Source organism: Vanessa cardui, chromosome 9 (genome assembly GCF_905220365.1).
Source record: "Vanessa cardui chromosome 9, ilVanCard2.1, whole genome shotgun sequence".
Classification (NCBI taxonomy): Eukaryota; Metazoa; Arthropoda; class Insecta; order Lepidoptera; family Nymphalidae; genus Vanessa; species Vanessa cardui.
In genome coordinates this window covers 8,564,566-8,581,690 of record NC_061131.1, presented here as the reverse complement: position 1 = coordinate 8,581,690, position 17,125 = coordinate 8,564,566, and the positions used below count along the sequence as shown (strand labels likewise).

The window sequence follows — 17,125 nt, the reverse complement described above, 5'->3', positions numbered from 1 at the left end:
TTGTCAACGCCACCGGACAGACTCTTCATGGAGATATCTGCAGGAATGGCTCCAAATTTCAAGTTGTGTCCGGTAACTTAATTTCATTTCTTAGATTGTCTTCTGGGTCTTATAAATTTTAATTAATTAAAACTATTACTATTAAGTTATTTATTTATTTATTTGTAACAAAATCCACAGCTTATACAAAAGTAATTAATAAAAGAAAAATACATTGTCCAAACAGAAGCCAATTTCGGATTTACATTTTTTATGCTTATCAGTTATGGTAAACTAAGGACAGTAAGTAAGTTCCTGAAGAAAAAAAAATACAAAGCAAAAATACAGTAGGTATTTTTGACGAAGCAAGACTGATATGAATTTTACATTTACAAACTTGTTCGTTATTAAACAAAATTTTGAACATAAGTATAAGATTGCAAGTGGTAGTGCCACACTGCATACCTCTCGGTTGCAGTCGAATGGGCCGGCACGCCCGGGGAAGTACCACTCTCTCACTTAAAATCGGCGTGAAGTGGTAGCTATGCTACCGCGTTTCGTCCGGTAAGTGAGAGTTCCGGAGGCCCGATCCCTCTCCCCCCAAAACATGGTTGTGCAGAATTTGGTGACATTACCCCAGGAGGGTACCATCAGCGACTGCGATGGAGAATCCCTCTCTGGGCATCCATGCTCAGGACGTACACCGCCTGAGCAGGGATGCCCAGGTTGCCCTCCGAATTCTGGGGGGGGCAATTTTGCGCTCGCCACTGTTCGGGGCAAGCGGAGCAGGCATCATAAGGCAACCCCTACCACACTCGCTGTGGACTTCTGCAACATAAGGGGACTCAACTCCAACTTGAATGCCGTTCACTTTCACCTTGAGACGGCGAAGCCGGCCTTGCTCTTTCTTACCGAGACCCAGATATCTTCTCCTGCCGATACGTCTTTTCTCTCTTACCCCGGGTACAAATTGGAGCATACTTTTGTGCCACGAGCTGGGGTGTGCGTTTACGTCAGAGATGATATCTGCTCTCGACGCCTCGGCAGCCTTGAAGGGCAGGACCTATCAATTATCTGGCTGCGCGTAGACTGCGACGACCATCCGCGAATCTACGCGTGCCTTTATAGGTCCCATAGCGGTAATGCCGAAACCGACCGACTGGTTGAGCACGTCCAATTGGCTACAGATTCCGTGCTGCAGCAGACTCCATCCGCAGAGATCATTATTCTGGGCGATTTCAATGCTCATCATACAGAGTGGCTTGGATCACGCACCACTGATCATGCGGGTAGATCTGTTCTCGACTTCGCTTTGGCTTATGATTTGACACAACTGGTCACCTCGCCAACGCGAATACCGGACGTGGAGGATCATACACCTTCCCTGTTGGACCTTCTGCTGACTTCGCATCCGGACGGCTATAAGATTGTCGTCGATCCCCCTCTGGGCTCGTCGGACCACTGTCTCGTCCGGAGTACAGTGCCAGTTGCACGGTACTCACGACCTCGTTTCGCGGGCTGTCGTCGCGTGTGGCACTACAAGTCAGCAGATTGGGATGGGATGCGGTCCTTCTTTGCATCTTACCCATGGGGGCGAGTTTGTTTCTCGATGGATGATCCGAGCGTTGTTGCTGACTCTGTCGCCGATGTGGTGCTTCAGGGTATGGAACTTTTCATTCCATATTCTGCGGTGCCCATTGGTGGCAAGTCCCAGCCCTGGTTTGGTCGCCTCTGTAAGACGGCTTCACGCCGAAAATGGGAACGCTACCAAGACTGGGCTAACGCATCGGCGTCTCGTGATACAAACACCAGCACATTCAGAAAGGAATATAACTCTGCCTCCAGGTCCTTCAAAAACGTGATAGCTGAGGCGAAGTCGAAGTACATTGGCAGAATTGGCGAGAGACTGGTGCGCTTCCCATCAGGAACACGTGCGTTCTGGTCTCTCGCTAAGGCTGTCCTAGGGAACTTCTGTCAGCCTTCTTTTCCGTCTTTGCACAGGGACGGTGAGTCATTGGCCCATACCGCGAAGGAGAAGGCCGATCTTTTAGGGTCTCTCTTCGCGTCGAACTCGACTCTGGATGACCAAGGAAAGTCACCTCCATCAATCCCGCGATGTGATACGACGATGCCGGAGGTTAAATTTCGGCAAAGTGCAGTTCGGAAAGCACTTCTTTCCTTGGACATTCACAAGTCGAGTGGACCCGATGGCATCCCTCCAATCGTGCTACGGACATGTGCTCCCGAGTTGGCACCGGTCTTAACGCGTCTTTTCCGGCAATCCTACGCATTAGGCGTCGTCCCGAACTCCTGGAAGACTGCTTTGGTGCATCCGATCCCTAAAAAAGGCAACCGCTCAGATCCGTCCAATTATAGGCCTATAGCCATCACCTCCTTGCTCTCCAAGATAATGGAGTCCCTTATTAACTGCCAGCTCCTGCGGTACCTAGAGGAGAATCAGCTGATTAGTGACCGCCAGTACGGTTTCCGTCGGGGTCGCTCAGCCGGTGATCTTCTAGTTTACCTTACTCACAGGTGGGCTGAAGCAGTTGAGAGCAAGGGGGAGGCATTAGCAGCCAGCTTGGACATAGCGAAGGCCTTCGATCGCGTATGGCACAAAGCGCTTCTTTCGAAGCTTCCTTCTTATGGGCTTCCCGGGAAATTATGCAATTGGATTACCAGCTTTTTGGCAGATCGGAGCATCAAGGTCGTTGTCGACGGTGCATGCTCTGACTTAAAATTCGTCAATGCTGGTGTTCCACAAGGCTGCGTCCTATCACCCACTCTGTTTCTTCTGCATATCAATGATTTGTTGCAAATCGGGAACATTCATTGCTATGCAGACGACAGTACCGTTGACACCTTATACACCGGCCGCGCTAATATTTCTCGGGAAAACGTCGAAGAAAACCGGAACAAACTTGTGTCTGAAATCGAGTCTTCGTTAAACGAAGTCTCGAACTGGGGCCGGCTAAATTTAGTCCATTTCAACCCCAAAAAGACGCAAGTTTGCGCGTTAACCGCTAAAAAAACACCATTTGTCGTATCTCCACGATTTGAGAACATCCCGATAGCCGCTACAGGTAGTATCGGAATACTTGGCGTTGATATTTCGAGCCTCGTTCAGTTCCGCGGTCAATTGGAAGGCAAAGCCAAATTGGCTTCAAAGAAGCTCGGTGTGCTCAGCAAGGCGAGACAGTACTTCACGTCGGCCCATCGCCTAAAACTTTACAAGGCGCAAATTCGGCCTCACATGGAGTACTGCTCTCACCTCTGGGCGGGTGCTCCCCAGTACCAGCTCCTTCCATTTGACCGCATCCAACGTAGAGCGGCTCGAATTATCGACGATCAAGCCCTTTCCGATCTCCTTGATCCTTTGGCTTTGCGTAGAGATGTTGGATCACTCTGCATCTTCTACCGAATTTTTCACGGGGAATGTTCCGAGGAATTGTTCGGATTAATCCCGGCTGCTGAATTTCACCTTCGGACATCTCGTCAAAATTCTAAGTTTCACCCGCACCATCTTGATATCCGAAAATCCACAACAGCGCGATTTCTTAGACATTTTCTGCCTCGCACAACCACTCTGTGGAACCAGCTGTCGCCGGCGGTTTTTCCGAACCGATACGACATGGGAACCTTCAAGAAAAGAGCCTACTCCTTTCTCAAAGGCCGGCAACGCACCTGCAAGCCCCCTGGTGTTGCAGATGTCCATGGGCGGTGGTAGTCACTTTCCATCAGGTGAGCCTCCTGCTCGTTTGCCACCTATTCCATAAAAAAAAAAAAAAAAAAAAAAAAAAAAAAAAGATGTTATAATCAATTTAAAAGAATAATCGTAGTGCTGAAAAAGCCCATGGTTGCTATAAAAGTATGTGTGTGTATGTGTGTGTGTGTGTTTGTGTGAGTGTGTGTGTGTGTGTGTGTGTGTGTGTGTGTGTGTGTGTGTGTCTGTGTCTGTGTCTGTGTGTCTGTGTGTGTGTGTGTTGTGTTTAAGTACTGAGCTCCTGTATCACAGTCTTTCTAAAGGATTGTCTGGAGATTAAAAAAGGATCAATATTTTCAAAACGTTTGTTGTATTGCCGAGGCAATCGAGATGCTACTGACTTCTTACTATAATTCGAGTGAGAGATAGGAACATGAAACAAATTTGTATGCCTGGTACGTTTGTTAGGAACATATAACTGCAGTATTTCTGTTGTTAAATTTGGACAATTAAGAGAATTGGTACAAATGTCATATAATAGCATTATATCGGCAAGAATGCGACGATTTTCTAGTGTTAAGAGATTATGGCGAGCACATGAGTTAAGTTAATCTGTATGAGTAAATTGTCTAGTGCGCAAATTTAGATAGTGAACAAATTTCTGTTGTATCTTCTCCAACATGTGAACATATGTAAAGTATTGAGGGTTCCATACTGGGCAAGAATATTCCAAAATACTTCGAACGTAACAGAAGTATAGTAATTTTATGGTATTTATATTATTGAAATCTTTCGCGACTCGTAGTACAAATCCTAAAGCCTTGTAACCTTTATTTCTAATAAGCTCGAAATGTTCTCTAAAAGTCATTTTACAATCCAATGTGATACCTAGATCAGTAACAGAATTTACTCGCTTGATTGGGACATTTTCAAAATTATATGTATTACTAATAGTGATATTTTTACGTGAGAAAGAAATTTGAACACACTTATTGATGTTTACTGTTATTCGATTATCACTATAATATTTACTTAATCTGTTCAGATCGTCTTGAAGTAAGACGCAGACCTCAATCGTCCTTACAGTTTTATAAATTTTCATGTCATCAGCGTATGAGAGAAATTTAGAGTTCCGAATGCAATTACCTAGGTCATAAATATACAAGGAGTATAACAGAGGTCCCAATAGTGACCCCTGAGGCACCCCTGTAATAATTTTAACGAAATTCGATTTACTGCTGCCCACTACAACGGCTTGAGATCTAATAATTATGTAAGATTTTAACCAGCGGTGGAGATCACCACATATACCTAAAGTAATAAGTTTTTGAAGAAGTATGATGTGGTCTACACGACCGAAAGCTTTTTCAAGTCCGTATAGACCACATCAACTTGGGTATGGTAATTCATACTTTGTAATATACTATTAGTAAAAGTTGATAAGTTAGTTAGAATAGAACGGCCCCGTGTAAACCCGTGTTGCTCTTGAGGAATGAATTTTGACACAACAGGATATACATTCTTATAGACATTTTTTTCCTGAATCTTACTAAATGTGTTCAGGATAGAAATTGGCCTATAGTTTTCAATCTTAGTTTTTAAACTTTTTTTGTGTATAGGTACAATATGTGCTTCCTTCCATATGGATGGTACAAACCCTTATTTAAATGATCTGTTATAAAGTATACTTAAGGGGTGGGCTAGAACATCAGCACAATGTACGATAAAAAGTGGTGGAATGTTATCAGAGCCAGCTCCCTTTGTGACGTCTAAACTTGCCAGATATTTGAACACTGTTTCGCTGTTAACTGATATATTGCAAATTGTATCTGTGGACTCAACGGAATCAGAAGAAATTTTATTATATGTTGTTAAAGGTTCTTGAAACATTCTTACGAAAAACTTACTAAACGCTAAACTTATGTCCTCTTCACTCGTTAGGTTGTCGTTTTCATAAAACATGATTTTTGGATAGTTATTTTTAATTTTACGCTTACTTTTAACATAGTTGAAATCATGTTTAGGGTTGCGTTTGATTAAATTTTCTATGTTCTTTATGTACCTTTCAAATAGGTCATTCTCCAAATCTTTAGACCTTTTTCGCAGAAGGGAAAAAATATCGTAATCTATGGGATTGCGGTATTTCTTCCATTGAGCATGTATTTTATTCTTTTCGTTAATAATACGTATAAGAGATTTATTGTACCATATGGGGTACATACTTTGACCGCGTGATATAACCTTCGGAGTATGCTTATCAATAGTCCTATACAAAATTTTGTAAAATTTTTGTGTGGCTTCATCTATTGAGGTATTGTGTAAAATATTAGGCCAATCAATAGTTTGTAAATCATCGCATATCATTTCATAGTTAGCTTTTTTAAATAGATACTTAAAAGTAGCTTTTGTACCAAGTGGTGGCACGATAATATCCGTCAAATCTACAGATAATGAAGGATGATAAGCATCTTCCTCCACCATATTATTTAAGGACCTTGTAACGTCGATGTTAAAGTTACTGAAAATTAAATCTAGTGTATTACCACACGAGTTTAACTCTTTATTGTGTTGCTGAAAGCCAAGTAAATTTGTTACATTTAATAAATTTCTAGCAGAGTCTTGTAGCAGAGTTACTCCTCTTTTAATTATGACTGGGCCTTCGGAGGTCCAACGGATGCAAGGTAGGTTAAAATCGCCACAGATTATAAATAAATCGTCTACCCGTGACCACGAACACTGCAAAGTGCTCGAAACGTCGGGATGTTTAAAAATAATTAATATACGCGATTCATCCGTTATAATTAGTTTTATTTAAATGTGTAATAATCGCGAAAATTTAAGACAACATTGCATGGGATTCTTAACCACTAAAAGCGTATAATTCCTCAGTTATTCCTATCCTTGAAAAAGATGGCAAGGATAGGAGTGACTGAGGATTCCTCAGTGAGGAATCGTATTCATTTACGCATCCGCGAGTCCGCCCGTGTGGTGTTATGTATCAGTTTTGCTTATAAGATTGTTTTTATAATTCGATATAGTAAACATTCGAATGTAATGTATATTTTGCAAAAACAAAACGAAAGATTTCCCTAAGTTGTTCGACTGACCGCTTGAGGTTTATAAAGATAAAAAAAAACTATAATTATAATATTAATTAGCCAAAGAGACGAAAAAAAATATTTATTTAATATAAATTAATAAATTATTTCTCAAGAGCTTTGTTTGTAAAATATGTTTTGGCTGTGTACAGGGCCGTATTTAGGGGAGGGCAACCGGGGCAACTGCCCTGGGGCCTCCACATGGGAGGGGGCCACAGTTTTCAGCAAGTTAACAAATACTGAGATATAGTCAAATTATAATAATGTTACTATTTAATAATTTAAAAGTTACCGATACAAATACGAAACAATTCATAGCTTACTGATTGAAATAAAGAAACTAATTAATTCATAATAATATAATTATTAGGGTGTTCACGCTTCTGTTTGTCTAGGGCCCTCACTGCTTTGTGGCCCCGGGGCCTCCACACCTTGCTGTGTATTATTTCAATGGCACATTGTGGTGCGTGGTAAGACAAATATATTTCTAATGAATAGCAATTTTTATTCTCAGGGCGAAAAAATTAACCTCATTAAACACGTACGGCTTTACCACACGAAATTTAAAAAAACTTTACCTCTAGTACACAAACGGAAGAATTCAAAAAATAGTTTTCCCCGGTACTCAAACCGGTTCAGCAGTTTAAGTGCGAAGAGGTAACCCACGGCGGCTACTATTGTAGTTATAATATTAATATACATAAGTACCAAATTTTAATATAGGTAGTGTAAATGTTTACACTATTTTTTTAAGGAGTAACACTCAGCTTACAATACTGGATAGTAATGCGCAGTTGTTGAAGAGTACCTAATAAGTGGTTTTTATTATACTGTAAACTCTTTAGAAAATTGTGTATAAAATAACAAAAGATAAAGTATATACCTATTCAGTTAAATATATTAAATCGGCAGTTATATTAATTGTAATTTTTTAATGTATAATGTGTTATCTGTATTACGGATTACTGTCACAATTATTAAAAATCGATTTTGAGAACATCGATATCGTTCAAATGCTTTTATAAATAATAAATATGAATATAATATATTTAATGTTAAAAACAAAATATTATGTCTATGATAATATTTAGAGACCTAAATTTGATTGTTCGATTGACATTTCTCATATTTAAATACGAGTAATATCCTTGAACCAATATATCGATTTAAAAATCGATTGTAACATCGGTTTACATTTAGAGTTCTACACATCCCTATATCTTGATTGGTTTTGCTCAAAGTAAAAATTATTTTAAAATCACTGTACATACATATTGTGCGACTTGCTTATTATTTTTTTAACGTAAATATTCTGTTAATATAAACGTTAACTACGTTATTTTAAATAATTAATACTTAATATTCTTCTGTTTTAAAATAATGTTTTACTCTATCAGTGACACAAGTTTTCAAAATAATATATATTCAAAATAATGGTCATCATCGCTGGTATTTAAAAAAACGCCAAAATGGTATTTGAATCAATCGTAGTAGATGTGCTTAATAGGTTTCTTGGCGATTATGTAGAAAACTTAAATAGGTCGCAGTTGAAACTTGGAATATGGGGCGGTAAGTTTGAGTTCAAAGCATGATGTCAGCAGGTCTTGAAAAATAGATGTATTATTTACAATCCAATATTTTGTTTTCAGGCGATGTAGTACTTGAAAATTTAATACTTAAGCAAAATGCCTTGGAAGAACTCAACATCCCTGTTCAAACTGTTTATGGACACTTAGGTTTGATATTTATATACTTAGTAAGATATGATAGTTAAAAAATATATTATTTAACTCTCATTTAATACACCTGCACAAGTAGGCAAAAGTATTTCCTTCTTATTTTCATCCGACACAACATTACATAAGATATAATACAATTTATGAAGAAATGCAGTACAAAAATCAGTATTATTGCTCACTATCATTATCTTTTAGCTTTAACATTTAGAATATTTCAAAACTGAAATTTGAGTGGTGGTGTCAGTATTTTATCATATCCATAATAATAAATAAAAAAGATATAATAAAAAATAAAGATATAGTTACTTCATTTTTATTACATATAATCAGTAATTGAACTTTTATTTTAAGTTTTTTATCTTGATCACTGAAAATCATCTATCTCTTGAAGTAAAAAAAAATAAAGTTGTTATCAATTATATATAATGCACTATTCTAGAACATTAAGGTGCTGTTTTTCTTCATATTCTTAGGAGCTTATCAATAACAATAATGCAAGGTTATAATATTTAGCATGCAACATAGGCTCTCAACTAATTATTATGAGGTAACGTAGTTCGAACAACATTATGACCTCGAAGTAGTCTTTGGTTATGGTAATGACTCATATAGCTGATTTTGGAGGTCAATTTGTAGATTGTGCTCAATATATGTGATAATTAAGTTTTGGCTGCTTAATTGTATTCATATTTTGACCTTTTGTGTTTGACCTATTTTTTATTAGTTAACATTTATTTATTCTCCCAATACTAGCTATGTATGTACTTATCTATTTTAAATTTACTTTTTATTCATGTTTCAAATTATTTAATTTAAGTAATTTCTACAGATATTTTTTATCCATAATTGTTTTTGTCAACATATGGACAGGATCGCTTTAATAAACGAGTTTCTTTGAACAGGAGGGAGACATTTATTGTCTTTTTTTACTTGAAAAGCTGTATAAAGCTTAGATATAATGTATAATGAAATGAGAAATCAAAATGAGAATAAAAATATTCACAACCCCATATTAATTAAACTGTTATTTTCAAATACTTAAGAGTTTTTATTCATATAATATATTTTATACAGGAAAACTTGTACTCAAAATACCATGGAAAAATTTATACGGTGCATCAGTAGAAGCAACTATTGAAAGGTTATTCCTTATTGTAAATCCTACTGCTGAAATTAAATATGACCCCGAAAAGGAAGAAAAAATGGTACTGGCGGCCAAGCAAGCCGAACTTGCTAGAGTCGAAGAGGCCAAGAAGAAAGAAGCAGAAAAAGGTTTTTGTTATTCTTTTAATTTAAACCTATATGTATTTAAAAATATATATGTCACTATTGTATGTTATTAAAATTGCAGATCAAAATAAGTTGGATGAAACATTTGTTGAAAAACTAGTGACTCAGATTATCAAGAATGTGCAGCTAAAAATAACTGATATACATGTCAGATATGAAGATAGCATCACTAATCCCAAAGCTCCTTTCTCCTTTGGTTTTACACTTCATAATCTCTCCGTCCATACCACTGATGAAAATTGGAAACAAACAGTAATACAGGAAGCTGTAACTAAAATTTTCAAAGTATGTACCGAAAGGACTATTCGATTAAATATTTTATCTTTGATATGAAATGAAAAACTTTGTATTGTATGCAATAAATTTGCAAGCATAAAAAATATTGTGTTGAATATTTAGTAATTATTTTTTGATAAGAATTTCATTAAAAACATTCAGAATACAAATAATTTGAACCTTTTTCCTCCCATACATTAGGTTAATATTGTTACTACATGAGAAACTGTATTTTGTAGTAGTATTTTATGTAACAACAAATGTATAACATTTCAGATTCTTGATTTAGAAGGATTAGCAATTTATTGGAATCCAGCAACAGAACTATACTCAAAATCGAATGCTGAAAATATTAAATCAAGACTACAAACTGAAATTGCGACAAAGACGTCTAAACCATCTTTTTATAAATATGGTAATGTCAATTTCCTCTATCGATATAAGAATTAGATATTTATTACTCAATAAATTTTACATACTAATATATTTTTTGTGTTACAGCTTTGGGTCCAATAAATGCTACTGCTAAATTGAAACTAAATCCTAAGCCAGAAGGAGACGTACCAAAGTTTAGCATACCAAAGGTTATACTTAGTTTGCATATGGAGCAGTTATCAGTCAGCTTAACTAAATTGCAATATCAGGATATGATGCTGTTAGCAGATTCTATGGACAGGATGAGTAAAGGAGCTCCTTACAGGTAATTAAAAATTATTTATCCAAAAATATTCGACGACCTCCATGGTCGAGTGGTGCGTACACCGGTTTTCATGGGTACACCACTTTGAGGCCCCGGGTTCGATTCCCGGCCGAGTCGATGTAGATTAGCATTAGTTTTCTATGTTGTCTTGGGTCTGGGTGTTTGTGGTACCGTTGTTACTTCTGATTTCCATAACACAAATGCTCCAGCTACTTACATTGGGATCAGAGTAATGTATGTGATGTTGTCTCATATTTATTTATTTATTATATATTTGTAAGAACTTGGTATACCAAAAGTAGGTTATTCAATTAAAAGTTCAATGACTTATGTATGGTTGCCAAAAGCAGTTACGCTTTATACATAAATGTCATATTACCCTAATTTGATTGAAAAGAATGGACTATGGCAAAGCCATAATGTTTTATGCTTATAGTGAATTGAATTAATATTATAATTTTTTTTTAGAAAATATCGACCTGACCTAAAATTGTATAAGGGACATTATAAAGAATGGTGGCATTTTGCCTACAAATGTATTCTAGAAGATGATGTGAGGAGACGTAAAAAGAATTGGGATTGGAACCACATGGTGGCCCATCGGCAACTTTGTAAAGATTACGCCTCTGCGTACCAGAACAAATTGACTTGTAAAGGCAAAGTAGCCTCTGAGCATCAATGTGTGCTAGATCAAGCTGAGAAAACATTGGACCTGTTTAATTTGGTTGTGATAAGACAACGCATAGAAATGGAGGTAAGTCGTAAGACTGCATTATAATCATAAGCTATTCACTATTCAGCAACATAATAGGAAAAACCGGCACACCATTATTATATATTGTACTAAATTATATGCTGTACTAAATTGTGTATTTTAAAATGAAACCATCTACGAAATTATATAACATGGTAGTAATTATACAACATAGTATAACAAGGTAAAGGAGTTGCAAGCTGTTAAGTCAATATTTGAGTTTTCTTGGATCAATGTTTGATTTATATCAAACTTATAGTACGACACAACTTAGATATCGCATGGGCTAAATTCGTAAAACCGATAACATCCGAATTAAGTACACTATCCCAAATTTAAATAAAACTAATTATAACGGATGAATCGCGTATATTAATTATTTTTAAATATCCCGACGTTTCGAGCACTTTGCAGTGTTCGTGGTCACGGGTAGACCACGAACACTGCAAAGTGCTCGAAACGTCGGGATATTTAAAAATAATTAATATACGCGATTCATCCGTTATAATTAGTTTTATTTAAATGTGTAATAATCGCGAAAATTTAAGACAACACTATCCCAAATTATCAATATTTATTTTTCACGCGAATATGATCTTTGCACAAACGTAATAACTTGTTATATCATATGACCTAATATATTCGTCAATTTGACGCGTCGATTTACATGCACTTGCTTTCTCTGACGCGTGAATCTATAAGCGACGAATAGCGTCGAATGGCGCGATAGGGAGCTATTCCTATTGGTTGTATAAATCGGCAGTAATCGTTTTTATTTTCATTCCATTGCATTTTCCGATGCTACATCTAATTTGTGTCGTACTATACGTGTGTTAAAAAAAATAAAATCAACTGTGTCATAGGTGGAGAGATTAGGTAAATTAGAGGCAGAAGCGAAAAAATCCCGCGGCTGGTTCGGCGGATGGTGGAACGGTAGTTCCTCAAAAGACGAAGAATTGACAGAGGGCGTTGCTATCAGTAAGTCGAAAAATTCGACGAAGATTAGTTCGAAGATGTCTGTCTCGCCGTAGAAAAAATATAAACATATTGTTTTCCAGTGAAACAGTTCGAGAAAGCGATGACGGCAGACGAGAAGGAGAAACTGTTCCGCGCCATCGACTACCAGGAGAACACGGCGCCGCTGCACCTGCCCGCTGAGTACGTGGCGGTGGAGGGGCACTTCCGCCTCGACCGCCTGCAGCTGGCCGTCAACGACGCGGCCGAGGTGCTGCGCGCCTGCCTCGAGACCGTGGCCGTGGACCTGCAGCAGCGGCCCAGCGCCAACGCGCTCAGGTGAGCTACACCGCTGCACACTCGCTGGCCCTAGTAGCTTGCTAGTACTGCAATGTATATACAACATCGAACTCGACTCTGGATGACCAAGGAAAATCTCCACCAACAATTCCGCGGTGCGATACCACGATGCCGGAGGTTAAATTCCGGCAAAGTGCAGTTCGTAAAGCACTTCTTTCCTTGGACATTCATAAGTCGAGCGGACCCGATGGTATCCCTCCAATCGTGCTACGGACATGTGCTCCCGAGTTGGCACCGGTCTTAACGCGTCTTTTCCGGCAATCCTACACATTAGGCGTCGTCCCGAATTCCTGAAAGACAGCTTTGGTGCATCCGATCCCTAAAAAAGGCAACCGCTCAGACCCGTTCAATTATAGGCCTATAGCCATCACCTCCTTGCTCTCCAAGATAATGGAGTCCCTTATTAACTGCCAGCTCCTGCGGTACCTAGAGGAGAATCAGCTGATTAGTGACCGCCAGTACGGTTTCCGTCGGGGTCGCTCAGCCGGTGATCTTCTAGTTTACCTTACTCACAGGTGGGCTGAAGCAGTTGAGAGCAAGGGGGAGGCATTAGCAGCCAGTTTGGACATAGCGAAGGCCTTCGATCGCGTATGGCACAAAGCGCTTCTCTCGAAGCTTCCTTCCTATGGGCTTCCCGGGAAATTATGCAATTGGATTACCAACTTTTTGGCAGATCGGAGCATCAAGGTCGTTGTCGACGGTGCATGCTCTGACTTAAAATTCGTCAATGCTGGTGTTCCACAAGGCTGCGTTCTATCACCCACTCTGTTTCTTCTGCATATCAATGATTTGTTGCAAATCGGGAACATTCATTGCTATGCAGACGAACTGTCGTCTGCATAGCAATGAATAGCAATAAAACGGTACTGACCGTTGACACCTTATACACCGGCCGCGCTAATATTTCTCAGGAAAACGTCGAAGAGAACCGGAACAAACTTGTGTCTGAAATCGAGTCTTCATTAAACGAAGTCTCGAATTGGGGCCGGCTAAATCTAGTCCATTTCAACCCCAAAAAGACGCAAGTTTGCGCGTTAACCGCTAAAAAAACACCATTTATCGTATCTCCACGATTTGAGAACATTCCGATAGCCGCTACAGGTAGTATCGGAATACTTGGCGTTGATATTTCGAGCCTCGTTCAGTTCCGCGGTCAATTGGAAGGCAAAGCCAAATTGGCTTCAAAAAAGCTGGGCGTGCTCAGCAAGGCGAGACAGTATTACACGTCGGCCCATCGCCTTAAACTTTACAAGGCGCAAATTCGACCTCACATGGAGTACTGCTCTCACCTCTGGGCGGGTGCTCCCCAGTACCAGCTCCTTCCATTTGACCGCATCCAACGTAGAGCGGCTCGAGTTATCGACGATCAAGCCCTTTCCGATCTCCTTGATCCTTTGGCTTTGCGTAGAGATGTCGGATCACTCTGCATCTTCTACCGAATTTTTCACGGGGAATGTTCCGAGGAATTGTTCGGATTAATCCCGGCTGCTGAATTTCACCTTCGGACATCTCGCCAAAATTCTAAGTTTCACCCGCACCACCTTGATGTCCGAAAATCCACAACAGCGCGATTTCTCAGACATTTTCTGCCTCGCACAACCACTTTGTGGAACCAGCTTTCGCCGGCGGTTTTTCCGAACCGATACGACATTGGAATCTTCAAGAAAAGAGCGTACTCCTTTTTGAAAGGCCGGCAACGCACCTGCAAGCCCCCTGGTGTTGCAGATGTCCATGGGCGGTGGTAGTCACTTTCCATCAGGTGAGCCTCCTGCTCGTTTGCCACCTATGACATAAAAAAAAAAACAACAACAGCCTGTAAATTCCCACTGCTGGGCTAAAGGCCTCATCTCCCTTTGAGGAGAAGGCTTGGAACATATTCCACCACGCTGTTCCAATGCGGGTTGGTGGAATACACATGTGGCAGAATTTCTATGAAATTTGTCACATGCAACCTCACGATGTTTTCCTTCACCGCTGAGCACGAGATGAATTATAAAGACAGATTAAGCACATGAATCAGCGGTGCTTGCCTGGGTTCGAACCCGCAATCATCGGTTAAGATACACGCATTCTAACAACTGGGCCATCTCGATTTACACAACAATAACAATGTACATTGCATATTGCAATGTATATTGTTACAGCAGAAACTGCTCGAAAGTATTTCAGAATTTGGTTTTTCGTATGCTACGGTGGCCGCACTAGAAAGCTAAAGCTATGCCTAAAGTGGGATAATAGAGTTAGGATAAATGTCTTCTTTTAGTCGATAAAATTTAATAGCGTTCAATAACTTCGTCAAAATGCACTCATGATTGGCAATACAGGAAAAGTAGGAGGTATAATTGTAGTTTCGAATTAATTTTAAAACTATTAAACAGTACAATTCAAAAACGTAAGTTCTATATATTTAAAAACGCCTATGGACTGCTATATATATATATATTTTTTATTTCTGGATTCCTTTTTAGAGTCGATGTTCAGATGCGGGCATTCACTGTCACGGGCAAATATCAAGATGACTTTGAACCTCAACTGGTGACCTCGAAAGAAGTCGCAAAAGGCGTTAATCTGTTAAATGTTATTTTTGAAACCAACCCACTGGGTAAGCTTATAATTATTTAATTTGCAACGTATAATAAGAGGTGCAATATTGTTTTATAATTACATTTGAATTTATTAGATGGCACATGTGATCAACGAGTGAAGGTGCAGGCTCGCCCGCTTCAAATAATTTACGACGCACAAACCGTCATCGAGATAGTCAACGTATTCAAACCTCCCACTGAGTCGACGGCTCTGACCACGTACGTGAATTCAAATTCATAAAGTGAAAATATTATAAGTATTACAAATTCAATTAAAAACATAGTATATAAATATTTTTATTACAGTTTACAAGCGGCCGCCGAAAATAAATTGTCCGATCTGAAGGAGAAGTCGGCCCTGGGAATGCAGTACGCAGTACACCATCACACATTTATCGATCTGGATATCGATATCGCTGCATCCTTCATCATTATTCCGCAAACAGGAATTTACACCGGGTGAGACGGAGGAACGAATTCGTGGGGAGTTTTCATTAAATATAAGCGTGCAGAGTCTGTCATCGACAACGGTCGACTGTAACTGTAAGATCGGGATGGCAGGTGAAGCCGGAGGTCAATTTTAAACACAAAATTAAATATCGAGGATAAGGATAAATTTAAATCGATTGTATAATAAATAATAATAAATAAATATGAGACAACATCACATACATTACTCTGATCCCAATGTAAGTAGCTGAAGCACTTGTGTTATGGAAATCAGAAGTAACGACGGTCCCACAAACACCCAGACCCAAGACAACATAGAAAACTAATGGTAAACTACATCGACTCGGCCGGGAATCGAACCCGGGACCTCAGAGTGGCGTACCCATGAAAACCGGTGTACACACCACTCGACCACGGAGGTTGTTATAATTACTAAGTTTTCTTACTAAGCTTCTATCACCCATGGCTGTCAGTGTGAGATCGCACCATTTTGTAATCACTCATATGTTGTGCAATAAAGCATTTAAATAAATAAAATGTGGGAACTGTTTAAGTTGTGCCCTTTTTTGTTTATAAATAATTAAAAAATCAAAATGTTTACAATGATTAACAAAAGTTGTCAGTTAAATAAGTTATAATTATTCATCTTTGATTGTTTACAAATATAATGATCAGTAAGCGATTATTAATTGCCTTTTACGTAAACAATCGTATGATCGTTCTAGCCTGTCTGCACGTTTGATTAATGACACCAATCGACCACGGCGGTCGTCAAAGGTATAAAAATGTGAACGATTAGTAACGTGCCACTGCGGTCGGGCGGCAGGTCGGAGGCGTGCGCGGTGGTGAAGCTGGGCGCCATCAGCGTGAAGTCGGAGCCGCGCGCCGCGCCGCTCGACGTGCACGCGCTGCACCGCGCCGGCCTGCCCGAGCCCGCCATCCTGCGCGAGATCGCGCGCCACAGCTACGACCGCATGGCGCTGCGCCTCACCGAGATGCAGGTCTCCTACCACCCGTGTCTAAATTGTGCCTCGGAATTATATTATAGCTATTTTTCTGTTTCCCGTATAATATATATTTTTAGAACCAGAAGTAGGAAGTAGGTTAACCTCTAAAAACAATTATCTTTAATTTATAATAACAATCAATCTACCACAAAAGAAAAACATTTAGTCTACAACACAAATAACCATCAATAATCACATTACACCGTAATAATTATAATTGCAATTCTCAA

The 17,125-nt window shown here is 39.2% G+C and overlaps 1 protein-coding gene across 2 annotated transcripts in view; it reads left to right on the top strand.

The window, feature by feature from the left end:
* The first annotated feature begins 8,004 nt into the window (after positions 1 to 8,004).
* Positions 8,005 to 17,125, top strand: part of LOC124532315 (vacuolar protein sorting-associated protein 13) — a 36,288-nt gene continuing 27,167 nt past the window's right edge. The window contains exons 1-13 of one of the 2 annotated variants that reach the window (XM_047107170.1): positions 8,005 to 8,349; positions 8,430 to 8,516; positions 9,594 to 9,791; positions 9,871 to 10,094; positions 10,362 to 10,500; positions 10,587 to 10,785; positions 11,254 to 11,539; positions 12,403 to 12,517; positions 12,598 to 12,832; positions 15,322 to 15,455; positions 15,534 to 15,657; positions 15,745 to 15,897; positions 16,715 to 16,889. In XM_047107170.1, coding sequence (XP_046963126.1) covers positions 8,250 to 8,349; positions 8,430 to 8,516; positions 9,594 to 9,791; positions 9,871 to 10,094; positions 10,362 to 10,500; positions 10,587 to 10,785; positions 11,254 to 11,539; positions 12,403 to 12,517; positions 12,598 to 12,832; positions 15,322 to 15,455; positions 15,534 to 15,657; positions 15,745 to 15,897; positions 16,715 to 16,889 — 2,169 coding nt within the window. In that variant the 5' untranslated portion in view covers positions 8,005 to 8,249. The remainder of the gene's footprint in view (positions 8,350 to 8,429; positions 8,517 to 9,593; positions 9,792 to 9,870; positions 10,095 to 10,361; positions 10,501 to 10,586; positions 10,786 to 11,253; positions 11,540 to 12,402; positions 12,518 to 12,597; positions 12,833 to 15,321; positions 15,456 to 15,533; positions 15,658 to 15,744; positions 15,898 to 16,714; positions 16,890 to 17,125) is intronic. The other variant, XM_047107171.1, reaches the window with a different exon arrangement.